The sequence below is a fragment of the Neovison vison genome, chromosome 1 (assembly GCF_020171115.1).
Source record: "Neovison vison isolate M4711 chromosome 1, ASM_NN_V1, whole genome shotgun sequence".
NCBI classification, from domain to species: Eukaryota; Metazoa; Chordata; class Mammalia; order Carnivora; family Mustelidae; genus Neogale; species Neogale vison.
In genome coordinates, this window is record NC_058091.1 from 217,472,999 (window position 1) to 217,491,511 (window position 18,513).

General features: G+C 36.9%; 1 protein-coding gene across 1 annotated transcript in view; it reads right to left on the bottom strand.

Moving 5' to 3' along the window:
- Positions 1-695: 695 nt before the first annotated feature.
- FCHO2 (FCH and mu domain containing endocytic adaptor 2) overlaps positions 696-18,513 on the bottom strand; it is a 133,333-nt gene continuing 115,515 nt past the window's right edge. Inside the window, exons 21-26 of the mRNA XM_044267358.1 lie at positions 18,234-18,389; positions 17,750-17,882; positions 7,956-8,155; positions 6,804-6,868; positions 3,463-3,627; positions 696-3,133 (exon numbers count right to left, since the gene is read on the bottom strand). Of these exons, the coding sequence (XP_044123293.1) occupies positions 3,111-3,133; positions 3,463-3,627; positions 6,804-6,868; positions 7,956-8,155; positions 17,750-17,882; positions 18,234-18,389 (742 nt within the window). The 3' untranslated portion in view covers positions 696-3,110. The remainder of the gene's footprint in view (positions 3,134-3,462; positions 3,628-6,803; positions 6,869-7,955; positions 8,156-17,749; positions 17,883-18,233; positions 18,390-18,513) is intronic.

Genomic DNA, 18,513 nt, shown 5'->3' on the forward strand with positions numbered 1-18,513 from the left:
GATAATGCAAAGATTCAATTGGCAGTAAGCTATAAGGAAATACTCCTGTATTTGTCAGGAATCCTGTGACTGACCTATTGGTCCAGCCTCTTCTCCTTTGCCCATTTTCATTATAAAGGCTACTTGCATACTCTGCCTCTCTTAAACAATACTAGACAACAGGATATAAACACATACATGGTGGAAGCTTCTGGAAAAGCTTTTACTCTACTGAAAGGACAGGTATACACCAGGCACTCCTCTTCCCCCAGCTTCCAATGTAAATATATACTCTGGATCTATGGCAGCCACACTGCAACCATAACGAAAAGGCCAAGAAATCACTTGTTCTGACTAATACCAGCAACAGATGAAAAGTATGGTTTTAAAACTGCAACAAGATTGTTTTTTTAAGCAGCTGGTCAGGAGGAAAATCTTTGCTAAAGCTTAACATCAATTTAAATATACTTAGAAACTACATTAGAAAATATATTTAAATATATTTAAAACTCTTTTATTAAACAATTTCTTTATTTTGGGGTTATACTGCAAATAAAGTTTTCTGATATAGCTAGTTAAAATTAACAGAGCAATATGTATGCCCATCTAAATGGTGATACTAAGTTCAAAACCAATTGCTCCTCACACCTAGCTTGCCTAGTCCTATCAGTAGGGGTACAAAGACACATAAACCAACAGATAAATTATATATTACATGTTTATTAAGGGTACCACTTTTATGTAAAATTTACATTTTATGAAAAAAATCAAAAATATTTACAAAATTGTGTAAGATAGATTTGCATTGTTCTAATTACAACTCAAAGTAGTAAATAACATTTCTTAAAAACTCACATTTGTTAGAGTTCTGTGTTTACAAATTCTTGGTTAAAGAGGCAGCTACAAAGTTTATCACTATACATAAGCAAGAACCAGCTTGCTAAATACATTTCCCATTGAAAATCTACTGGTCTTTTTTACACCATTAGTGGATTTAAATGAAAAACAAAAATCAATATAAACTCATATGGCTTCAAAATTGTAACCTGTGCCTAATACAAATGTAGGTATCAACACTTGGTATGAAGGCTGTGGTAATTAAGAAAGTGCAGAAGTTTAACCATTTCACTAATTTGTACATTGTCAGGTAATACTTGATTTAAAAACAAACATGGTGACTGTAATGGTGTCTGAAGTCCAATAATAAAGTATTAACTGCCCATTAGAAGAGCCCGATTACAAAGCAGTTACATTTAAGATTTCAGTAAGGGGCTATAATTGGCATTTAAAAGAACACAATATAAGAGTTAGCAATTCTCATTTCACTCACTGTGTAGTAAAGATGAACATTTCAGCAAATTGTCTTAATGTGCTGCTTTAGTGAAATCTAAATTTAGAATTGGGCTAACTGAATATATTTTAAAAGCACATATTGTGTTACATGTATTGCTAGTAAGTAGATTTTCTGCTGTTATTTAGTAGAGCAAGACATTACATAAGTGTCTTAGTAGGGGTTTATGTTCTGTAAAGCTTAACAGAATAATTAGTGGTTTTATATAAATTATCATATATAACACAATTTATCACTTCTACATAAAATGCAGGACACTGGCATTTATCCTTATAAATAAAACTTTCATTTGTAAATCATGAAACTGTCCAAAATATTTTAAGGCCTTCAATTAATCAGGATTTGCTATAAAGTTAGGCTTTTTACTATTTAATATTAGTAGTTCAAGAAATGCTTAACCCAATCCATCACTTCAAATAATCTCCACATTTCTAGCAGGTGGCAGTTATATAATAAAAACATATAAATGGGTAATTTTCCCAACTGTTGAAATGAAAACAACGGCAGTACTTCTCCAATGCCAAAACTAATGTTTCTTCAATGTGTTCCTCACAAATTAAGAAATTCATGCTCACAACACGTTCAGTAACGTATATAATTTTCCAATGATAAAAAGAATGAAGGGAAGTGCCAAGCTGAGAAATAAAACAGCAGTTACCAATTAACCATTAACCAGTTTTTCAATATTTCCTTTATGATTTACATACTCAGGTGGAATAACTGCAGGTAACGTCTTCCCCCTGCAAACATATGCCCTTGGGTATATTTCTCTTTCGAGTGGCTATAGTGTATCACTGAAAAAGTGAGCCACAGTGTTAAAGTACAAATTATCCTTTAGTTACTCTGAATTTCCTTCCCAACTAAGGCCAAAGGTATTTACACAAACGGCAATTATGTTGTAAAAATGCTTGACCACCCTAAGACAGAAGAGAGAAGATCCAGACTGCCAGGGGAAAAAAAGTGAGGCACATTAATGAACACAAACTGGATAGGCACATTTCTGGCTTTTGTTATTGTTTTAAAAGGCACACATTATGTAATCCATATAAAAATAAATTAAATCTACAGCATTAATTCTTAAAAACAATCACAAATTCTATAAAGTTAACTAACTGCAGAAGTAAATTTCTCTGCTGTCTTTTGCAAGCTTATTTTAAAAAACATTGCACTTGAGAATTAAAAATATACAAAACACCATTTACACTTTATTAATGTTTATATGAGAATCAAATTATACATTTTTTGCATATGCCTTAGACTCTGGTCTGATTACTTTATGGCACATAACTCAATTTCAGCATTCTAAATTAACATTATCCAAAACTTACAAGTCACATTCTGTGTTTCTCCATTCAATATCAAACTCAGGAAATTTCAAAGCTATCTTTGACTCTAAAAATTTATGGAAAGCTGAATTATTTTGTGCTTGCTCTCCTGAAATTTTAGGCCTGATAATACACTACTACTGAACATAGACACTGAAGATAATGTAAAATTTCAGCCTAGGAAAACTTCATTTTACTGAGAATCTCAACAAATGTGCTTCTGGAATATGGCAGTTGATCATTAAGAGTGTTGAAAATCATTTCAGTGCTGAAAATCATTTCAGTGCTATTGCTTTTGATGACCCACTTCAAAAGTGCAACTTAATGTTTGTAATCAGTTCTCAAATATGTGTATGTTCAAAGACCTAATTCAAGCTAACATAGCGTTGGAAAGAATAGACAACACAGGATGGCAAGCCCGTACTTCTCTCGAGCCAACCAGTGTCCCAGGTCCATCAACAATCTGCCAGGTATCGTCCTGAAAAACACAGAGCAGACCCCTGAAATTACACCTTCACATGAACTCAAAGGAGGACATTTTCACTGTGGGTACAGATACATAAACTCAGTTCCCACCTGCTGTTGACAATACATTAGAAACAGATGTCCGTCCGGCTGTCCGGACCATGATTACTCTCTTCCAGGTGTGTCTCTACCTAGCACTTTGTACAAAGGTCAAAGAACAAAGTTTCCATGACTTTAGATTATAAACTGCTTGACAGTTTTATTAAACAGTTGCTTAGAAAAGTACTGTTTGAATATAAATGTTTCCCGGGTACATTAAAAACTTAAAATCTCCCAACTTACCAGTGGCAAACCGCTTCTTTACTAAGGAAAGCCTATAGCCAGTGCCTACAAGCTCAATATCTACTCCTGAGAGGGTATTTCCCTCGCTGAGGAATTGCACTGCAAGTGTGGTGGGTTTACTAGGTCCTTCTGAAAGATCAAATTTTGCTCTGAGGGACCCAGAACCTATAAGGCAAAGAATAAAATAACTTAAATAGGGCAACATAAAATTGACAGAGAAAAAACAAATGAAGATGATGAACTATGTCCTATGCCAAATTCATAAAATGTATACAGTAAATGAACCATTGTCCTGTTTCCAAAGCAGACTTTATTCAATGAGTCTGAATTAATTTAATCCCTACTTCTAACTTAATAGTAAGCACCCTAGTAGATTCCTACTGAGATTCAATGTGCTACAGACACATGCTGAAGTCAGTCAAAAGAGAAAAAGGAAGTCCATGAGGGCAGTTCAGAGGGAATCCTAGAAGGAGTGTAAGAAGGAATAAAGTCAAAAGGAAATGACAGCCAACTACCATTATATGGGGGTGAGAGAAGTAAAGAAGGAAGGACAGATAAGTTTGGGAAAGCTGTACCAATGCCATTATTTTCTACTCCGCTTCTTAAAATTTAACTGGTCTATCCTGCCAAATACAGCTGACCTTTAAACATGGGTTTGAACTATGTGGGTCCACTTAAAGATGGACTTTTCCCCCATCGGTACAGTACTGTAAATGGATTTTCTCTTCCAATTTTCTTAATATTCTCTGTGATTTAGCTTACTTTGTTTTGACAATACGGTATATAATACACAGAACAGTATGTATTCAACCGTTATCAGTAGAGCTTCTGGTCAACAGTAGACTATTACTAATAGTTTCGGGGGGAGTCAAAGTTATACGTGGATTTTTAACTATACAGTGCTGCCAGGATGGGTGAGGTGCAGAGGGTTAGGCACTCCTCACCCCTGCATTGGTCAACGGTCAACTAGGTAGTTCTGAGATGCTTTCTTTTCAACATAACCATTTATTCAACATACCTCAGTCTAATCATATGCCACAAATTGTAAACCAAATAATTATGAAGACTGTCACAGATGCTGTAAAAGAGCTCTCAAGAGCTATGGGCATAGAAGCACATAAAATTATGGTGAAGATGACAATGTGAATTGCAGGCAGAGGTAACTACAGGTAGAGATATGGGAGACATGAGAGAGCACAGTGCCTTTAAGGGACCTGCATACATCACAGAAGAGCTGGAGAACAGGATGGAAGAGTGGCAGAAGGTAAGACTAGAGTGATAGAAGGAACAAGCTCGAAGTATCTTTATAATTCACCATAAGAAATAATCCTAGGGAGCCACTAAAGGTAAGACAAAAACATTTCAGATTAGTATCTCACAAGGGGAGAGAAGTACAAGATACAAGGTAGGGAAACTATCTAAAAGCCAGTAAGACAGTGTAGGACTCTGTGACAGTTGATTAAACAGGGGATCTCAATTGGCTAAGGGAAAGGAAAAAAGTAAATGCATTTGAAACATATTTCAGAGTTGGGAGTCAAAAAGGGGGGAAAAGATGGGGAGTCTAGGAGTGTGCTCAGGTTTCTGGTCAAGGAAAATAGATGGAATTGGTAGCTAGCAGGAGCGACATTCTAGGATTCCCTGCACAGAAGCTGAACACCATGGAAATCTGAAGGAAGATACCATAACCCCGATCCAGCCCACAGGGCTGGGCATGATGGCACAGATCAGCTGGGGGTGAACTGCTGCCTAATTCTTAAATGCTGTCCAAACCCCCCTTAAACTTTTACAATTCTCTTGAGAGGCAATTCAATTCTGTCAAAGTTCTACTACAGGCCAAGAGCAGCCACCTTGGCAGTCCTTAAACTTGAGAATTATTTCCTGTCCCTCTTCTGGGCATAGAGCCAGAATAGAAATATATTCCTATTTTACAGTATTCTAATTTGGATATTTCTTTTTAAAGGCTGACTAACCAAATCAGAACCACATTTAAAAGATTTTTCCATTTCTTTACATACACTGATACCTGAAGAGCAGAGGCAAACTATTAAAATACCTGGTTAGAAAATCTGTATCTTATTTTTGAAGAACAATTTCCCTTGTTAGTACTTAAAATAGTAGAGTTTCATTAAATAGGGGAAAAATATATGTCCTCTTTTCCCTGCTAATTGGTTGTAAGCCCTCAATTTAAATAGGATTTCTGGTTTACTTCTAGTTTTAACTAGGAATTTCACATTTGTCTCCCCAGAAGCCATACTGTTTGTGTAAAAGTCAGCACCACTGGCATCTGAAAATAGGCAAACTTCAAGTACCAAACAGCAACAAAGTAACTGTAGGTCATCTTGGTTATTTCAGCAAACACATATTTCTCTAGCTGAGGTCTGATTCAGCATGGTATGCATAAATAAATAGCCACTATAACTATATGGCTACATAAAACTATATGTTTTATGCTTAAAATGTTCAAAGAAAAAAAACCATAAGCAAAACTGGGAAAGCTTAAAAAAAAAACAAACAAACTCTACTTAATAGGAAAAGTTATTGAAGGTTAATTAGGCATTCAAAGGAGAGCAGGAGAATTTTCTTAACTTTAAGACAAAATCAGAATCATTAAAGACTTGACGGTCCTGGAAATTATATTCTAAATTGACTTAGGGGAGACACTAGGATGACCAGATAGCAGATTTTTCCTTTGCATTCTGAACACAAACAGATGGAGACTTGGTAGGAGTAAGCAATTAACTTGTTTCTCCTTAAAATAATAAGCAGAGAAGTAAAAGCTGTTGATGGTTGGTTTGACTAGGGTGATACGACGAAGAAACATTGTCTTAAGAAGGTGGGAAGGCAAACAAAGGGGATTTTTAAAGTCTGGAAACTTTTGCATGATTTCTGGGAAGCCAGAAGGACCCCCATAACAGAATGACCTCAAGGGTGTTGAATGAATTTCAGTTAGTTAACAGGTTACCCAGCAGAATAGATCAGGAATAGAATAGGTTCTATTAATAGGATAGGGTCTGCTTGAAAACACCTAATGAAGTAAACTGAAAGTTATCCTGTGAGCACATGCACTTAGACAGTTTTTATAAAGGTTATAGCAAAACAAATGCTTTTTCTTACAGAGATAAGCATATTCTATCTTGGGGGGACAGGGCGGGGGAGATGTGTTCTGAATTTCAACTAGTCCACTCTTAAAATTTAAGGCATTAACTTCCACCTAGTGGTCAATTCTAGAACTGAAGGGAAGAAAATCCAAGAGAAAGCTTTCCATTTTTATGTTTTTACACCTAAAAAATCCATTTTTAGGGGTACTACATTATAAACAAAAAAAGCATACACACACTTACCTCCATTTTCTGATTTCTCCGAAATACAAGACAGTTTCCAAAAGGCTTTCATTTGTTCTGCATTCCTATAAGAACAAGTATCTTCAGATTAGGTGTCCAGCACACAGTGCCTTACAAATGGATGGGCAATCAATCAATAAATGTATTTTAAATATTTCACCAGGGGGTGCCTGGGTGGCTCAGTGGGTTAAAGCCTCTGCCTTTGGCTCAGGTCATGATCTCAGGGTCCTGGGATCGAGCTTGACATTGGGCTCTCTGCTCAGCAGGGAGCCTGCTTCCCCCCCCCCCAACCCAGCCTGCCTCTCTGTCTACTTGTGATCTCTCTCTGTCAAATAAGTAAATAAAATCTTTTTTAAAAATAAATAAACAAATAAATATTTCACCAGAACAACTAGAGGGCTAAATTTACTTTTAGTATTACCTGGTGAAGATGTGTTTATGATATAATGCTATATCTTAGTGGAAATTTACTAAATTACAAAATTCTTCTGGTCAGAGAAAGTAAAACTGGATAAGTGATTCAGTACCTTCATTACTAAAGAAGAAGAAGATTTTATTAAAGAGTGAAGCAAACAGAATGTTAGAACCTCTACTCATATTAAAAAAGGGAACAAGAGGGTGCCTGGGTGGCTCAGTTGAACAACTGCCTGATCCTGGAGTCCTGGGACCGAGTCCCACATTGGGTTCCCGGCTCCCGCCTCCCGGAAAAGTCTGCTTCTCCCTCTGACCTTCTCCCTTCTCAAGCTCTCTCTGCCTCTCTCTCAAATAAATAAAATCTTTAAAAAAAAAAAAGGTAGGGGATAAGAGGAAGTTAAGAGATGAGAGTTACTAAACTAGTAAGACAGTTGTTCTTACAGATATGCTAGATGCTGTATTTAACCCTGCAAAATAATTATCTGAGGTTAAGTAGTTTGCCTAAGGGTAAAGTTGTACTGAATCCTTCAAGTCCGGGTGGGACAGCAAGCGCACTTTTGGACTGAGGTTACACTGATTTGACTAATAGGATGAAGAGCATCTTTCATACACACCATGGTTTCCATGGTAAAATGCACTAAAACTTTTCAAACTTCCAAGACAACTTTGAGAACTTAGATTCTAGAAGCTGGGACTTGCAGCAGAAATTTATCAGGAATTCAGAAATCTAAAATTTACCATATCGCAGGGGGAAGGGACTGCATGTTTGTGACTCCTCCATCCACAGGTACCACCACCTGTATGTTGGAAAGCACACTTGGTGCCACCATAGCTTCTGGGTTGTACTTATAATCCACTCTAAGATCTGTGGTGCCAGCACTGCATTTCCAGTATGTTGCAAGATTTAGAGGAGTAGACTGAATACCATTTGATGATACCTTTGAAGAGAAAAAAATAACAAAGCTTTTTGCCCAAAAAGTAAACAAGCCATGCTTATGACATGTATATATGAATACAAGAGGTCTTGGAATCAAAAATAATGATGGAAATATTGCTAGGCAGAATAAATCAGACTCATCTCCAAGGATTAAGAGCCACTATCCAAGTGTAGATAGATCTAGGCCTATCTACATCAAAATATCCATTATGCTTGTGCTAAATACACATTCCTGGGGAAGGGGAAGGGACTCCCTTTCCTCCCCCCCTCATTTCTTTCATGAGTACTTTGTAGTTTTCTGAGTACAGATCCTTTGTCTCTTTGGTTAGGCTAAGATTTCTAGGTATCTTATGGTTTTGGGTGCAACTGTAAATGGTATCGACTCCTTAATTTCTCTTTCTTCTGTCTTGTTGTTGGTGTACAGAAGTGCAACTGATTTCTGTGCATCAATTTTATATCCTGACACTTTACTGAACTCCTGTAGGAGTTCTAGCAGTTTTGGAGTGGAGTCTTCTGGGTTTTCCACATAAAGTATCCTATCATCTATGTATGTAACTTTTGAGTATCTCCCTATATCTAACATTGAATTTTAAGATTCCTTATAAATTAAAAGAATTTAAATTGAAGTAAGATAAATCATGCAATACTCCAAATCGAGAATCAGAATACTTCCAACTCCAAGGGTTTAATTTTAATCACATGATATTTATGTTCCACAAATAAGTGAAACCATATGATAATTGACTCTCTCTGCTTGACTTATTTCACTCAGCATAATCTCTTCGAGTCCCGTCCATGTTGCTACAAAAGTTGGGTATTCATCCTTTCTGATGGAGGCATAATACTCCATCGTGCATATGGACCACATCTTCCTTATCCAAATCACATGACCCACAGTAAATGGTGTAATTCTTTTCCATTCTTTAACTCCTTGCTCAAAATAACTCCTTTCTGGAACTAGAGTGTGTCATGCGTAGCGAAATAAGTCAAGCGGAGAAAGACAACTATCATATGATCTCCCTGATATGAGGAAGTGGTGATGCAACATGGGGGCTTAAGTGGGTAGGAGAAGAATCCATGAAACAAGATGGGATAGGGAGGGAGACAAACCATAAGTGACTCAATCTCACGAAACAAACTGTGGGTTGCTGGGGGGAGGGGGGTTGGGAGAAGAGGGATAGGGTTATGGACATTGGGGAGGGTATGTGCTTTTGGGTAAATTGGAAGGGGAGGCGAACCATGAGAGACTATGGACTCTGAAAAACAATCTGAGGGGTTTGAAGTTGCAGGGGGGTGGGAGATTGGGGTACCAGGTGGTGGGTATTATAGAGGGCATGGCTTGCATGGAGCACTGGGTGTGGTGAAAAAATAATGAATACTGTTTTTTTGAAAATAAATAAATTGGAAAAAAAAAAAACTCCTTTCTAATGAGACCTACCCTGATCACCCTGTCTAAATGAACACTATTACATTTTCATTCTTCCTTATTCCACACACTTTGCCTTTTCTCGATAACATGTATTATTATCTACTTATTACATATACTATCTTCCTTGCTATTCCTGGTAAACAGGCACTGAATAATAGTTACAGAATTAATAATAATGAATACTTGGGATAAACTTTAAGCCCACTTAAGTGGCAGCAATTTTTAAAGTCATGTATTTCTTAGAAACACAAGCCATTTTAATATAACTATTCTATTAAAAATTCAGATAGTATGGGGGCAAGGGGTGGTGCCTGGGTGGCTCAGTTGGTCAGGTGTCCTATCTGTCTTTGATTCAGGTCGTGATCTCAGGGTCCTAGCATCAACTGCTGCATAGGGCTCCCTGCTCAGCAGGGAGGCCTGCTTCTCCCTCTCCACCCCTTCCCCCGCCCTGCTTGTGCTCATTCTAGTAAATACAATCTTTAAAAAAATTCAGATAGTATAGAAGTATATGAAATAGAAAACATATCCCTTAACATTCTTACTCCCCATTGTTAACACTGTGGTACATATCCTTAAACACATTTGGTAGGCATGAATACATGAATCTCATTCTTTTTAAAGGCTGTAGTAACTAATCAATCAACTAATCAATCTCTTCCGTAGATGTGTACGTAACTGGCTTCCATAAAATGCACTGAATATTTTTGTAACTTCTCTTTTTGCCCATTTGTGAAGAACTGATTTTTTGAGGTGGAATTGCTGAATTAAAGGTTCAACTAACTATTCAGGGCACCTGAGTGGCACAGCTGTTTATGCATCAGACTCATAGTTTCAGCTCAGGTTGTGATCTCAGGATCTTGAGATGGAGTCCCATGTTGGGCTCTGCACTCAGGACGGAGTCTGCTTGAGATTTCTCTTTCTCTCCTCCTGCCCCGCCTGCTCATGCTCTCTCTCTAAATAATTCTTTAAAAATTCAACTATTCAGCAATATAATCGGTTAATCAGTTTGATTAACTTATACACCTTCTAACAAGTGGTCCCACCTCTTTTTATAGAGCATCTTGCCCATTTTTGTCAATTAATGGGCTAAAAACCAGCATCTCACTGTTGTCTTACTATTCATTGCTCTGGGGGCGCCTGGGTGGCTCCGTCGGTTAAGTGGCTGCCTTTGGCTCATGTTCCCAGAGTCTTAGGATTGAGCCCCAATTCTGGCTCTCTGCTCGGTGGGGAGCCTGCTTCTCCCTCTCCCTCTGCCTGCTGCTCCACCTGCTTGTGCACTCGTTCTCTCAAATAAATAAATAAAATATTTAAAAAGAAACCTATTTAAAAAATATTAATTGCTTTGATTACTACTGACATGGAGCATCTTCTGTAAGTTACCTATCGAGTTAATCACCTTTACTTACTAATTTATACAGTTTACAGTAAGTCTTTGGTCTTTCTTATAAATACTTTTCCGTCAGATTAAATAAGGATTCTGACTATGCAGCCATCAAAAGCAATGAAATCTTGCCATTTGTGATGACGTGGATGGAACTAGAGGGTATTATGCTTAGCGAAATAAGTCAATCAGAGAAAGACAATTATCATATGATCTCCCTAATATGAGGAAGTTGAGATGCAACGTGGGCGATTTGTGGGGTGGGAAAGAATAAATGAAACAAGATGGAATTAGGAGGGAGACAAACCATAAGAGACTCTTAATCTCACAAAACAGAGGGTTGCGGGGGGGGGGTAAGGAGAGGGTGGTTGGGTTATGGACATTGGGTAAGGTATGTGCTATGGTGAGTGCTGTAAGTGTGTAAACCTGGCGATTCACAGACCTGTCCCCCTGGGGCTAATAATACATTATATATTAATAAAAAATATAAAAAATATATAAAAATAAATACAGATTCTGTTTAAGAACTTGTTTTAACAAAAGGAGTTTATATACACTAATTTATTTGTTGTCAAAGATCTCACTCTCATTCCACGGCCTCTGGGTTTTGTATTACTCTTAGGTCTTAACATTTCAAGATCAAAATATGTAAAATATATGGAATTATATACACACACCTGCATATATACCCATAGATTTATATTCACCCATGATTTATTTTAGTAACTTCATGGTTTCATCTGTTACTATTATTGGTACATGCAGATCTTATTTTGTTTAAAGGTATGGAGTTAGGGATTGAGTGAATTTTTCCCCAAATCTCCAGCCAGATGCCCCAGTACCATTTACTGGAAAAAAACAAAACAAAACAAAAAACATCATTTCCACATTTCCTTGCAATGCCAATTTGTCAAATAAATAGTTTCCCATTGATTCTTGGATTCATTTCTAGACATACTGTTCCTTTGATCTGGCCCTCTATTCTGCCAGTTCCAAACTACTATAAATACTGACACCTTAAAAAAGTTTACCCATTAAAACTCAAACTTATTACTCCACATTATCATTTAAGACATTTTAATGATTATTCCAGGCTTTATTCTTCCAGAGGACCTGAAAATGACCGTCAGGTTTCCAAACACCCTATACATACACTCTTCTACTGGGTTTCTGAGCAGGATTACATTAAATTTGTAAGTTATTTTAGAAACATCTAAGCTGTTTATGACTTGACTCTTCATCTAAATAAAGTACTCCTTTATAATTATATTCAACTCAGTAGGGATTATGCTAGTTTTTTTCCTAATTAGTTTTTATTGTCATGTTCACTGTGGCTATAGGAAAGGATAGTGTTAACAGATTTTTAAAAGAATTTTTATTGTGATATATTGACATGAATTTCAGGTGGACAACATAAAGATTCAGTATCTGTATACTCTGCAAAATACTCTCAATTATTTTTTCTCATGAGGAGGATTAAGATCTACCCTCTTAGTAACTTTGAAATATGCAACACAGTTTAACTAACTTTAGTCAGGACATTGTATATTTCATCCCCATGACTTATTTGTAACTGCAGGTTTGTACTTTTGAATCACTTCACCCATTCTGCCTACCCTCTGAAACCCTCTACTTGGCAACCAACACTCTGTTCGTTGATCTCTGAGCTTGGCATTTTGTTTTTTAAGGTCTATATGTAAGTGGGATTATATGGTATTTGTCTTTGTCTGACTTAATTCACTTAGCATAATGCACTCAAGGTCCATCCATGATGTTACAAATGGCAAGATTTCATTCTTTATTATGGCCAAGTAATATTCCATTACATATATACATCTTGTTTATGTTTTCAGCTTTCGAGGGACACTTCGGTTGTTTCCAAGTCTAGGCTATTGTTAATAATGTCTACATTACAGGCATTAATTTGTACAGCAGTAGTGAGCTATCAGGAAAAAATACAATGCTACAGTAAACATCAAAGTGAAAATAAAGTTTTGATTAGTGTTTTTGTTTTCTTCAGCTAGCTAGACAGCAAGCTAGAAATCCAATTGCTAAAACACATGGTAGTTCTTTTTGAATTTCTTTCCTTTTTTGAGAAACCTCCATACTGTTTCCATAGTGGCTGCACTAATTTACAACTCCACCAACAGTACATAAAGATTCCTTTTTCTCCACATCCTCTCCACAACTTACAAATTCTTGTCTTCTTAATAACAGCTATTCTAACACGTGGGAAGTTGTTATTTCATTGTGGTTTTGAGTTGGATTTCCCTGACTAGTGATGCTGAGCATCTTTTCATGTACCTACTGACCATCTGTAGGTTTTCTTTGGAAAAAATGTCTATTCATACTCTCTACCCATTTTATACTCAGATCACTGGCTATTGAGTTGTATGAATTCTTTTGGATAGTAACCCTGCAAAGACTTTCTCCCATTAAATAAGCTGCCTTTTCTTTTTCTGGTCATTTCCTTTGCTGTGCAGAAGCTTTCTAATTTGAGGTAGTCCCACTTGTTTAATTTTGTTCTTGTTGCCTTTGCTTTTGGTCTGATCCAAAAAATCATTGCCAAAGCCACTGTCAGGGAACTTAGGCACTTTTTTTATTCTTCCAGGAGTTTTATGGTTGCAGGTTGTACATTCAAATACATGGCCATTTTGAGTTATTTTTGAGTAAGGTGTAAAATAGGGCCCAGCTTTGTTCTTTACCCTGTAAAAAATTTTCCCAACATATTTATTGCTATCCTTTCCCCATATTCTTAGCTCCTTTGCTGCAAATTAACTGAATATGTATGCGCTGACCTATTTCTAGACTCCAATTGGTTCCATTAATCTATGGTGTCTGTTTTTATGGCCACGCCATATAGTCTGGACTACCAGAACTTTGTAATAACCATTTTAAATCATAAGTGTGATACCTTTGGCTTTTTCTTTCTCAAGATTCCTTTAGCTGTTTGGAGTTTTTGTGGTTCACAAATTTTTGTACTGTTCTATTTCTGTGAAAAATGGTACTGGAACTGCAGGGACTACACTGAAATTCTATATAACTTTGGGTATTATGGATATTTTAACAATATTATTTCTTCCAATCCATGAGCATGGAATAGCTTTCTATTTGTGTCACCTTCAATTTCTTTAATCATTTTCTGACAGTTTTCTTTCACCTCCTTGGTTAAATTTATTACTCGGCATTTTATTCTTTTGAAGCAACTGTGAATGGGATTGCTTTCATACTTTTGTTGTCCTGATAGTTCACTACTGCTGCACAAAAATAGAAAAGATCTCTGCATATGGATTTTATAGCCTGCAACTCTACTTAATTTATTAGTTCTCAGTTTCTTTGGTGAGGGTTTTCTACATATTGCATTATCTGTAGTGACAATTTTACTACTTTTCCAATCTGGAAGCATTTTTACTTCTTTTTCTTGCCTAACTGCTCTGGCTGGGACTTAAAATACTATATTGAAGGGGCGCCTGGGTGGCTCAGTGGGTTAAAGCCTCTGCCTTCGGCTCAGATCATGATCTCAGGGTCCTGGGATTGAGCCCCGCATCGGGCTCTCTGCTCTGCGGGAAGCCTGCTTCCTCCTCTCTCTCTCTCTCTCTCTGCCTGACTCTCTGCCTACTTGTTATCTCTGTCTGCCAAATAAATAAAATCTTTTTTAAAAAATACCATATTGACTTAAACTATTGAGAGCAGGCATCCTTCTCATCATCCTGATCTTAGCTGACAGCTTTTCCCCACTGCATATGTTAACTGTGGGTTTGTCACATATGGACTTTATTCTGTTGAGATATATTTCCTCTATATTCAGTTTGTTCGGAGTTTTTAATCATAAGTGGATGTTGTATTTTGTCAAAATGGTTTTCTTGCATCTACTGAGATGATGATAATCTTATATTTTAATATGTTGGTTGATTTGTCAAAGTTGAATCATCACTTTGGTTATCTCCAGAATAAATCCCACTTGAGCGTGGTGTATGATCCTTTTAAGGTACTGCTGAATTTGGTTTGCTGACAAGTTAGCTGTCAATTTCTCCATCTAGGTTCAGCAGCAATATTGGCCTATAGTTTTCTTTTCTTGTGGTATCCTTATCTGGCTTTGGTATCAGTGTTGGCCTGATAATATGGAATTACTGCTTTTTTTCCGGGGATGGGGGGGGGCGACAGTTTGATAAGGATCACTATTCTTCTTTGAATGTTTGACAGAATTCACCAGTGAGGCAGTGTAGTCCTAGACTTTTGCTGCTGGCAGCTTTTTGATTACTGATACAGTCTTTTTACTATAACTGGTCTACTGAGATTTTTCTGCTTCATCAGGATTCAGTATTACAAGGCTGTATGTTTCTAAAAATCTGTTGCTTCTATCTGTTGTGCAATTTTTTGGCACAAAATTGTTCACAATGGTCTCTCATGACTCTTCGTATTTCTGTGGTTATCAGCTGTTAAGGTCTCCTCTTTTATTTCTGATCTTATTTGAGCCATCTCTCCTTTTTTCTTGGTGAGTCTAACTACAAGTTTATCAAGTTTATCTTTCAAAAGAACAAGATTAGGAGCGCCTGGGTGGCTCAGTGGGTTAAGCCTCTGCCTTCAGCTCAGGTCATGATCTCAGGGTCCTGGGATCGAGTCCCACATCAGGCTCTCTGCTCAGCAGGAAGCCTGCTTCCCCCCAACCCCTGCTCTCTCTCTCTCTGCCTACTTGTGATCTCTATCAGATAAATAAATAAAATTAAAATCTTTTTTAATAAAAGAACAAGCTAGCTCTTCTATTGTCTTTTTCATCTGTATTTCAGTTCTGCTCTTTGTTGCTTCGGTCACTCCACTAACTTTGGGTTTCATTTTCTAGTTCTCTGATGTGTGAAGTTAGTGTATTTGAGACTTTTGTTTCCCTGGTAAGCATTTATTGATATGAACTTCCTTCTTAGAATTACTTTGGATGCATTCAATAAATTTCTGTGTTGTCTTTCCAATTTTGTTTTGAGAGAATTTTTAATTTCTCTTTTGATTTATTCATTGACCCAATGGTTGTTCTGTAGCATATTATTTTTCCTTAATTTTTGGAAATATTTTATTATGTATTTGAGAAAGAGAGCACACATGAGCAGGGGGAGAAGCAGAGGAAGAGGGATAATCAGCCTCCCCACTGAACAGGGGGTCTGATGCAGAGCTCAATTCAAGGACCCTGGGATCATGACCTGAGCCAAAGGCAGATGCTTAACCAACAGAGCCACCCAGGTGCCCCTACAGCATACTGTTTAAACTCCACATATTTGTGAATTTTCCAGTTTTCTTCCTGTAACAGATTTCTAGTTACATATCATATTGTGGTCAAAAAAGATCCTTGGTAAGATTTCAATCTTTTTAAATTTATTAAGACTTGTTTTGTGGCCTAACCTATGATCTGTCCTGGAGAATGTTCCCTGTGCACTTGAGAAAAATGTATATTCTGGCTTTTGGATGGAAAGCTCTGCATATAGCTTTTAAGTTCATCCCCTCTAACATATCATTTAAGAACAAGGTTTCCTTATTGATATCTTGTTTAGATGTTGTAAGCAGGGTATTAAATTCCCTTATCATACTGCTATCAATTTCTACCTTTAGGTCTCCTAATATATGCTTATATATTCAGGTGCTTCAATGTTGGGTACATAAATATTTGCAAATACTACATCGTATTGGTGGACTGACACCTTTATCACTATGTAATGTCCTTCTTTGTCTCTTAATTCCTCTTATTTTAGATCCATTTTGTCTACTAACCTACCCCACCTTTCTTTTGGTTTCTATTTGCAAGGAACTTCTCTTTAAATCCTTTAACTTTGGCCATAAAAATGAAGTGAGTCTCTTAAAGGCAGCATACAGCTGGTTCTATTATTTAATTCATTCAGCTATTCTGTCTTCTGATTGAAGAATTTAAGATTATTTACAGATTACTGATAGGTGTGTACTTATGGGCATGTTGTCAACTGTTTCCTGGCTGCTTCTGTAGTTTGCCTCTGTTTCTTCTTTTGTGCTCTTCCTCTGTGGTTTGAGGACTTTATTTAATAGCATGCTTAAATTCCTTTCTCATATTTTGTGTATCTACTGTAGGTTTTTGCTTTGTAGTTACCATGGGTCTTACGTTAACAACCTATATTTATAACTATTTTGAGAACCACTGAAGTTTGAAGATAATCTACTGCACTACCTTATTTTTAGTCCCCCCCCACCGACATTTGATGTTTCTGATGTTACATTTTATCTTTACCTAGTGATTCCTCAACTAATTATTGTATACTTATTTTTACTACTTCTGGCTTTTAATCTTCATGCTACCTTTATAAGTAATTTATCCACTACATCTTACCACATATGTTTACCTTTACCAGTGAGATTTATACTTTCATTTGTTTTCTTATTAATTAGTCCCCTTTCTTTTCAGTTTAAAAAAAGTCCTTTTAGGGGGCACCTGGGTGGCTCAGAGGGTTAATCCTCTGCCTTCAGCTCAGGGCATGGTCTCAGGGTCCTGGAATAGAGCCCTGCATCAGGCTCTCTGCTCAGCAGGGAACCTGCTTCCCTCCTCCCTCTCTCTCTGCCTGCCTCTCTGCCTGGTAATGATCTCTGTCTGTCAAATAAATTTTTTAAAAATCTTAAAAAAAAAAATGCAAGCATTAAAAAAAAAAAGTTAAGAAAATATTCTTGAATTTCTAGAATTTCTAGAATAAACCTCATTTGGCCATGACCTATTACTCATTTAATCTGTGAGATTCTATTATTTTAATTTAGGACTTTTGTAAGGATAAGACACTCACCTGATACTTTAATACATCTACATTATAGTAAGAAGCAGCTGGATTTTGCTCTGATAGCTTCTTGAGGTAGACAGTAACAGCTTGCATGTTCATCCAAAAATCTTTTGTGTTAGAATCACACTGTGATGGATCACTGTATGCATAAGAAATATTTTTGTTATTTTATCCGACTTGGCTTTATCCTTTGCTTCTGTATTGTCATTTGGTGACCCGGGGAAGACCAGTAGGAGTACTACTACTTCTAGGAGTAGAAGACTAGAATAACCCAAAAGGGGGGGATGATGGAAAACTAAAGTTAGGGGGATAAAGAATAGAACACAGCAGTGACAGGAGAGAAGGCTTTAACAACTACCACCACCACCACTACCACCCAAAACACAAAAGCAACAGCAGGCTGTGTTGTCACGCAACTCAATTATTATTGCTTCAATAAAGAAGGAAAAGTTTTACAGAAATTTCACCCTCAAAACAAAAGTACACAAACCTGAACACAAGTTGTGCATTTGGAAGAATTTGCTCTAGCCTGCTGATATTTTTCACCCTGAAGCACAGCACAGCTGGAGATGGATTGCCAGTGAAGACTTTAATAATTCCACTTGGGAATGATATTGTCATGTCACCAGTGATCTTCACAATACACCTGAAATTAGGGAGTTGGAAAATTTTAAGTGCTGTATATAAGGTGTTTTTTTTTTTAAAGAATTTATTTATTTGACAGAGAGTGAGAGAAGGAGAGAGATCACAAGTGGGGGGAGCAGCAGAGG